The 8,383-nt window shown below is 48.3% G+C and overlaps 1 protein-coding gene across 1 annotated transcript; it reads right to left on the bottom strand.

The window, feature by feature from the left end:
- Positions 1 to 1,354: 1,354 nt before the first annotated feature.
- On the bottom strand, positions 1,355 to 3,419 carry CCDC185 (coiled-coil domain containing 185). The gene has a single exon (XM_032136908.2). The coding sequence runs from the start codon at positions 3,356 to 3,358 to the stop codon at positions 1,487 to 1,489; it is 1,872 nt and encodes a 623-aa protein (XP_031992799.1). The 5' UTR covers positions 3,359 to 3,419; the 3' UTR covers positions 1,355 to 1,486.
- Between the last annotated feature and the right edge of the window lie 4,964 nt (positions 3,420 to 8,383).

Raw genomic sequence — 8,383 nt, 5'->3', positions numbered from 1 at the left:
TTTGTTTTAGATTACTAATAAGATATAAATCTCCCAATGGGGCTTATTCTATTTCTCTGTCTCCAGTACAAATGTGACACTAGGGGCTTTTTAAAGAAAACATTTAGAGATTTCAATAAAGACTCTGAGATATGATGGGTTAATTTCTATTTAACTTTTGGCTCCTTATTTTTAAAATGTCATATTACTGAGTCATGCTTAGTCATTGACTCAGGGCCTAGTTAGGTTAATTAGACACAATGTGGGTAGACAGAATGACATCACATACCTCCTCCAAAAGAGACAGAGGAGAAATAGAGGGGAAGAGAAGGATTCCAATAGAATTTTATTCCGTAAGACTGGATAGGACTGACCAAAAAAAAAGAAGCAGACCAAATAGATTCCAATGAGCTCTTAGATGATGTATTAGTCTGTTTTCACGCTGCTGGCAAACACATACCCAAGATCGGGTAATTTATACAGAAAAAGAAGTTTAATGGACTCATTCAATGTGGCTGGGGAGGCCTTACAATCATGGTGGAAGGTGAAAGACAAGAGAGAATGAGAATCAAGTGAAAGGGGTTTCCCCTTATAAAACAATCAGATCTCTTTAGACTTATTCACTACCATGAGAAGAGTATGGGGGAAACCCCCACCCCCATGATTCAATTATCTCCCAAGGCCTCTCCTACAACACTTGGGAATTACGGGAGCTACAGCTCAAGATGAGATTTGGGTGGGGACACAGCCAAACTCTATCAGATGGCCTGGCTGTGGTGGAACAGTCAAGACATAGTGCTGATGGAATTATAAATACTTCCTATCAACACAGGGAGGGAAGGCCAAAGAAGTTCACAATCAGATAAAAACTATAGAGTGCTGTTTCCAAAAATGTTTCACAGAACATCAATTCCACGAAATTATCTGAGAAAAAAGGGGGGAGGGGCATTGCACAAGTGTCTTTACTGCATGCCTTTTCAGAGCCTTTAAAATTTTAAAGTGCATTATGAACTCCCAAGAGAGGATATAGTATGAAAGGTTCCCAAATCTACTCGTTCACAGGAATCCTCCCGCTTCACCCTTTTTAAAATTTCTTTTTGTCTTGGAGATTTCTTATGACGGGTACTTTATACTTCACCCTTTCATAAGTTCTGGGACAGGAAAAGACTTAAGACATATCACAGAACTGTATCCCTAACTATAGATTTTTCTCTGGTGTCTCCAAAATGTGCCTGTTGTGTGTTTCTAAGATTACTTGAGAGCTAAATGAGTATTTTCTATTCAAATCGAAATTCACAAAGCCAAGTCATTTTCATAGAAATTCCCAAAATTTTCTCCCAACCCTCTAAACTATCCAAGTGAATCAATAAACCAGTTCATGAGAGAAAATTGCAGCTATTTTACATGCTTTTTTAAAATCAATGTTCAATTATAATCAGATTACAAAAGGAATCACATTGCCACATCTCCTTCTGGCTGCGCGCTGTAAGCCAGGCGTCCTTGGTTCTCAGTAACCCCTATTTTGCTGACAGGCACGGAGCTGGGCCTCTAGTACCATCTGATCAAGGGAGCTGTTGGGAGGTGCTCTCTCCTCTCTCCTGGAGGCCTGAGGGAGCTTCTGGAACTCCTGGAAGTTTGGGTCTTTCCCTTGGGAAATGTGCCGCACCCTCTGCTCCTTTTTCTTAATGGCCTCCTTGATGCCCTCAATGTGACACTTTTCCTCCTTCTCGGCTTTCAGTTTCAGGATGTGGTGGTTTTTCTCCCTCAGGTGGTTGAGCTCCTGGAGGTGCCGCACCTTGTCCCTAGTGGTCTTGTGCACGCGACTCCTGGCCTGTCGGATCTTCTCATCCGCCAGCTCCACCAGAATCCTTTTGCGCATCTTCCTCTGCTCCTCTGACTCCCCTGCGCGCCACCTGGCCTGCTGCAACTGCTCTTCCTCTCTCAGGGCCTTCTCCCTCAGCTCGCGGTGCCGCTCCTTCATCAGGTGCTGGTGTATCTCTTGGGACCGCTGGAAACTTTGTTCCAGGGACAGCTGCCTAAGGAGCTCCTCAGCCTTGGCCTGGCAGTCCATGAGGGCCTTCCGGGCCTGGTAATTGATGAGGGAGCTCAGGTTGGTGTCCTGGACCTTCTTCTGACCCTCCACAGCATGTAGGTGCCTCTTGCGACAGGCCTCCACCAGCCTCCTCTGCAGCTGCAGGCTGTGCTGCTCCCGGAGGTTCCGTAGCATCTTCTCCTGCTCCCGCAGGCGCCGCACCTGGCACTGCTTTCGGTGCTCCGCCTGGGCGCGCGCCTTCTCCAGCTTCTCCTGGCGCGGGCTCTCCTGGTCCTCTGGTTGCTCCTTCCACTGGCTTTCCCCCGGGGGCACGTTCTTCCTCTGGCTGTCCCGCCGCCGGCCGCGCTGCTCAGGGCTCTGGAGGGTCTTGCACTGCTCCTTCTCCTGCCACAGCTCCTGGCTCTGCTGCAGCAGCAGCCGGCGCTCCCGCTCCAGGGTCATCTGGACCTTCTGATCCCAGCGCTTCAGCTCCTCCCAGGCCTCAGCCGCCTGCTGCTGCAGCTCCCGCATCCTCTGGGCCTTCTTGAGACGGGTCAGCACCAGGGCCACTGTCTGCCGGTCCTGGGAGGACACCACCACCTCTTCCAGCTTGCTCTTCAGGACCTGGGTGTGCGGGCTCCGCATCTCTTTGCTGGAGGCCGAGGGCTGGGAGTCCCGGCTGGCTAATGACTCAACCTGGTCGCTGCTGTCTCTCTTCTGGGCGCACACGCAGGCTGAGTGCCTCCTGAACTTTTGCGAGGGCACAGAAGACCGCTCCGAGGGAACTGAGGAAGGAGACCGGCGACCTAGATGTCTGCCAAGTGGCACTGCCCACTGGTCTCCACCCTGTGCCTTTTCTACCATGAATGTGCCACTCAGGGGAGTGCCAGCTCCTCCGGGGTAAGGCGGGGGCGAGTCTCCCTGGGCCAGAGGGTAATGCGGGCAGGGCTGCGGCCGCTGGGGTGGCAGCTGGGTCTGCGGCTGCCAAGCCGGGCGGGGCTTGGTTCCCTTCTCGCCCCAGGCATCTTCCAGGCGCCTGCTGCGGGGCCCGTGCTTCCTGGAGCGGTCCAGGGGCCTACGGGCCACATCGCTCGGGCTTCGGCTGCCCAGCCGTGAGTCAGAGCACCTGCGCCTGCGAGGCCGCGGGGTGAACGAACAGTGCGAGTGCAGCCAGCACGCCCCAGCTTCGCTCTCCGCACCCGGAGTCCCGGCCCAGGAGCAAGCGGGGGAGTCGGCTCCGGACCTCTGCTCGCCCAGCTGCTGCGTGGACTCTCGCTCTCCGCGGGGCCGCGGGGGTTCCCAGAGGTCCCGGTAGGGCGGCTGGGAGAAGTGGCTGAAGCCTGCCATCCCTCCCTCTGGGCACTTGCAGCGTCTGCGCAAGGGGCCTGAGACCTCCCGAGGACGCTGCAGACACCCGCCCCGCCCCCCCGGGTCCCGGGGTCCGGGTCGCCTGTGACGCTCCGGCCACTTCACAATGCGCCTGGCAGCTGGGTCCCCACAGTCTTCAGCCCTTACCCGGCGCCGCCCGCCCCAGCTTTGCTAGCACCCGGAGCACCTGGAATGGGAAGGACAGGAGGCTGGGGATAGGGGTGGTGGGAGTCGGGTGGGGGAGAGAGGGGTTGCAGGTTGGAGGAGGGAATATGTAGGAAATCAGGGTGACATTTAAAGCTGAGAGTGCATAGTGTCCCTCCACCAGTGTTTCAGGGAGAAATTTGAACTCGCATTTGCACACAAATAGGATTTTAAGAGAGCCCAGGTGAAGGCGTCACCCTCAGAATCGAAGGGGTGGGGAGAAGGGCCCGGGTGCAGTTTCAGGGAGGAGGTACCCTTAGCTGCAGAATCACCGTCCTGCACGTGTGTACCTCTGCAATGTGGTCAAATAGAGCGGCTGTGGATGCGACACCACCCATTTGCCGTTTTAAGTTAGCAAGCCCAAAGTATGCTTTAATGTTTACTTTTTAAGATTTTTAGAAAAGGAAGAAGACGACTCTATTTCCTAATATGGTAATTACTACTTTTGTCAAAATATGAATGCTGCATGCACATTTCTGCAATAGCATCAGTGAACACCATGTTGAAATCACATTGTTTTTTTCCCTTTTCCTCCCATTTTGTGGGATTCTCGTTCCTTGTTGAGGCACCCTTGGCTAATGGGAAAAGCACTGGATCTGGTAGAGAAAAAGAATTTGAATCTCCTCTACCACTCTTCACTCATGGGCTCTTGGGCAAATTCCCTGTTTCCCTGACCTCCAGTTCCAGCAAGGTGGAATGGGAGGCGGGGCCTCATCATACCAGCATTGCAGGGCTGTTGTGAGGGTCAGATGAAATTATGCATCCAGAGGTTGGCACCAGAATACATTCAATAAATATTATTTTGGTGCCATGCTAAGCGTCAGTTAAAAGTTTTAAGAGTTGGGCTGGGTGGTGGCTCATGCCTGTAATCCTAGCATGCTGGGAAGGCAAGGCAGGAGGATCCCTTGAGCCCAGGACTTGGACCAGTCTGGGCAACATAGAGAGATCCTGCCTCTATATAAAAATTTTAAAAATTAGCTGGACATGGTGGGTGCATTAGTAGTGCCAGCTACTCTGGAGGCTGAGGTAGAAGGATCGCTTGAGCCCAGGAATTTGAGGCTGCAGTGAGCCGTGATTGTGTCACTGCACCCCAGCCTGGGCAACAGAGTGAGACTTTGTCTCAAAAACAAAGTGTTAAGACTTAAAGTAATATATTAATTTACAAATATTTCTGCAGACTCCTAGCTTAAGAAAAGAATGAAATTAATGTAATCCTAAGATAGTTTAAGTAAAGGATAGAGTGCTAGAAAGGGGTGACTCCAAGCTCTGTCATGTCCACATCATACTGTGGATCTTGGCTAAGTCATTTCTCTTCTCTGGGGTTGCTATGGTCTGAAGGTTTGTGTTTCCCCCAAATTCATGTGTTAAAATTCTAACTCTCAAGGTGATAGTATTAGGAGGTGATTAGGTCATACGGGTGGAGCCCTCATCAATGGGATTAGTGCCTTTATAAAAGGAGCCCCAGAGAAATCCCTCATCCCTTCTGTCATATGAGGACACAGTGAAAAGATGGCCATCTCTGAACCAGGGAGAGGATCCTCATCAGACACCAAATCTGATGTCTTGATCTTGGACTTCTTAGCCTTCAAAATGGTGAGAAATAAATTTCATTCATTTATATGCCACCCAATCTGTGGTATTTTGTTAATAGCATCCGGAAGAGACTAAGGCAGGGTTGCAATGAGGAAACACTTATGGATAGTATTCTCCTGGTATGACCATTCCTAAAGAAGAAAAATGAGTATTTACCCACACCAATCCTCTTCATTCACATCTCCTTGAAGCATCACAGCAACCCCAGCTAGGAAGGACCAATAGCCTTGATAATGTTTTCCACTGGACAAATCTGAGACTTGGCCATATTAACTGATTTCCCCAGGGTCACTTGGTCAATGGCAGGAGTTTTGACTTCAGATTTACTTCTCTTTCCATGATAGCGTGCTGCCTGCCTCTCGGGGAATGCACTTTAAATTGAGCCATGCTTTTAAGAGAATTATGATCTGATGTACAGCAGAGGGTCATGGACACTATGTCCTTGAAGCCACATGGTAGCAGCCTTAACTACAGTGGAAGGAGCCACTCTGCCTGGTTAGGATCTCACCAGCATTTCTATAGTTGGGGATAAGAAGTTTTTCTACCCTAGATTTTATTGGCACCATTTGTATCCTTGTTAAATAAGTTATTTTATGTGAATATAATCCTTACTAGATGGTAATTTAAAAAGTAAACCGAATTTGAATGGACTCATTTAACTTTTGAAGTTGGGAAATTTTTTTCATGTATTGAGTTGTGCTGATAGCTGAGTGTCATATCTCTCTGTTGATGCTTTGTAAAACATTTTGCAGGGAAAGGTCAATACCCAGGCTACCCCCACCAAGCAGTGTTATGTGGGTGAAAGTATACTCACCTGAAAGCCAGGAGACCTGCCACCAGCCAGTTCTGCTAGCAGCTGAGTCACCTGAGCAGTCATTTCACCTTTCCTCATCCCTGTAAAGTCTCTTTCAGTCCCAAATGCAGCTGGAGAAAGGGTTCAATCTAGTAAATGCTTCAGCCTTTGTTCTGTAAAGCAAAAGTGAGTTAATCCATGAAAAATGCTTACAGCAGTGTCTGTCTGCATGTGGTAGCTGCCTTATAAATATTAGCCATTAGAATCATCATTATCATTATGCCAAGAGCACTAAAACCATGGCAGCGTAGAGCTGAATTTAAAGACTTAGTTTGGGATGGAGCCAGAACGAGAACTCAAGGGCTCAGATTTCCAGTTCGGGGCTCTTTGGCCTCTTGCTTCCTCTGAAGGTTCTCAGGATTCCTCAGGGAATTGTGTATGGCTCACTCACCTCTGCTGATGATGGAATAAAGGACATAGTCTTCATTTCATAATGTCACACACATTTATTGATAATCTGGGCCAGGATTAGAAAGATGATATTGCTAAGAGAAAGAGGTCTAGGTAGCAGATATTGTAAGTGGTTAAACAGTTCACCTTAACAGAGTTCCCAGGGGAAGCTTGGGGTGTGCTCTATCCGAATTGTTTATAAGAGAGGGCTCCATACAGGATGACACTGGAGTGAAACCTGGAAGGACAATTAGGACTGTCCAGACAGGGATGAGCAGGAAGACACCAGGCCGAGGAAGCTGCATGGACTGCAGTGTGGAGCCTCGGATGCCTGGCCCATTGGGGTCGTGTGTGATTTGTGTAGCAGGGGCATGGAGAGTGTGTGCAGTGAAGTGGCAGGTGATGAGGCCAGAAAGGTGGGCTGAGGCAGATTCCGGAGGGCCTGCTATGCCAAGCCAGGAAGCATAGACATCCTCCCACTGGGCGGCAGCATCCCAGCTGTGTCCAGAAGAGCTCCAGCATTCCTCAGAGCTGTGTTGGGCCCAGGGGGGCAGGGCTGGAGGACTTTAGGGCAGGCTCTGAGGCCTCTGTCCTTGCTTTATCCAGGGCAGCTTAGACTTTATCTGTTTTATATCTTGGAGCTCCTTATAACACTTCACTGAAAAAATTTGGGGTTCTTCTGTTTCAGTCCTTTTTTATGAGGGTTGAAATCCACTGTATAGATCACAGGGAGAGGTCAATAAAACTCTTTAAACCAGGAAAGAAACCCAGTGGGATCTAGATTTTAGAAAGCTCACCCTGGCAGCAGCGTGGATGATTAATTAGTGGGCTGGTTCAGCAGTCTGGGTGGGCAATACGGAAATGCAAACCAGGGCAATAGCCAGGGGACAGGAAGGAATGGATTGGAGGAACAGGTCAGAGTTTGAGGGTTCATGTCATGGGGATGCTTTGATATGGAGAAGGAGGGTTTCTGACCCAAGTGGCAGTGATAGCAGATCTCCAGTCCAGGTGATCTTGAAGACAACAATCTTGGAAATTTGGTAAAAGAAGTTATAATAACAAGTGAACCCTACACAGAACAGCAAATAGAATGTCTGGAGTAAACCACCAAAACTCGAAAGAGAAACCTTTTCCTTTGAGGGTCCTGGTGGGGAAGCTCCAAGCCTTAGCACATCGTCACAGAGCCAAGAAAATCTTCCTCACCTGCATCTGTAGCATCTTATGAAGACTCCTCAGAGGATCCCAGGCTGGAAGCTACAGTCGGCTCTTTCCTGGGGCAGATGAAGGAGATGTTTTGCAAATACTACAATGCCAAACATTCCCTTGATACTAAGAACAATCATTTTTATTTGGCAGAAAAAAATCCTCAGTGTATTTCGCTGGATGCCTTAGAATGTGAGCCTTCTGCCAAATGAAGACCTGGACCTCCTAATTTGTTGGAGACTTGGAAAATATGGCAGAATGTGCTCTGACCCCACAATTCAAATTCATCTGTGGAATTGAAATGCGTTCCACGCCCTTCCTCAGAACAGATTGTTAGCTGTTGTGGTGACTTCTAATTCGATCTCTTATCAGAGCATCTAATTCTTGGATGGGTCAAATGGGAGAAAAAAGCTATAGCTACTCTGTCTAATACGGCAGCCCGTACTCATACATGGTATGTGCCCTTGAGCATGAATAATTTGAATTGACGTGTGCTGTAAGTATAAAATACACACTGGATCTCAAAAGCAGTATGAAAAGATGTAAAATATCTCAATACTTTTTTTTATATTGGTTACATGTTGAGGTGGTAGTATTTTGAACCCATTAGGCTAGATTAAATGTATTACTGAAATTAATTTCATGTTTCTTATTTCTTATATTGAAGTGGCTACTAATAAAAATTGCACACGTGCATATACAATAGATATCACAGTATATGTCCTTTGGACAGAGCTGCTGTAGATTAATTGAGCTTCCCC

This window comes from Hylobates moloch, unplaced genomic scaffold, assembly GCF_009828535.3.
Source record: "Hylobates moloch isolate HMO894 unplaced genomic scaffold, HMol_V3 SCAFFOLD_18, whole genome shotgun sequence".
Taxonomy (NCBI): Eukaryota; Metazoa; Chordata; class Mammalia; order Primates; family Hylobatidae; genus Hylobates; species Hylobates moloch.
The sequence above is the reverse complement of the archived record's forward strand: the minus strand, read 5'-3'. Positions and strand labels throughout refer to the sequence as shown.

Bases quoted from the DNA above. Each gene is read 5' to 3' on its own strand.
- CCDC185 (XM_032136908.2), bottom strand. From the start codon at position 3,358: ATGGCAGGCTTCAGCCACTTCTCCCAGCCGCCCTACCGGGACCTCTGG.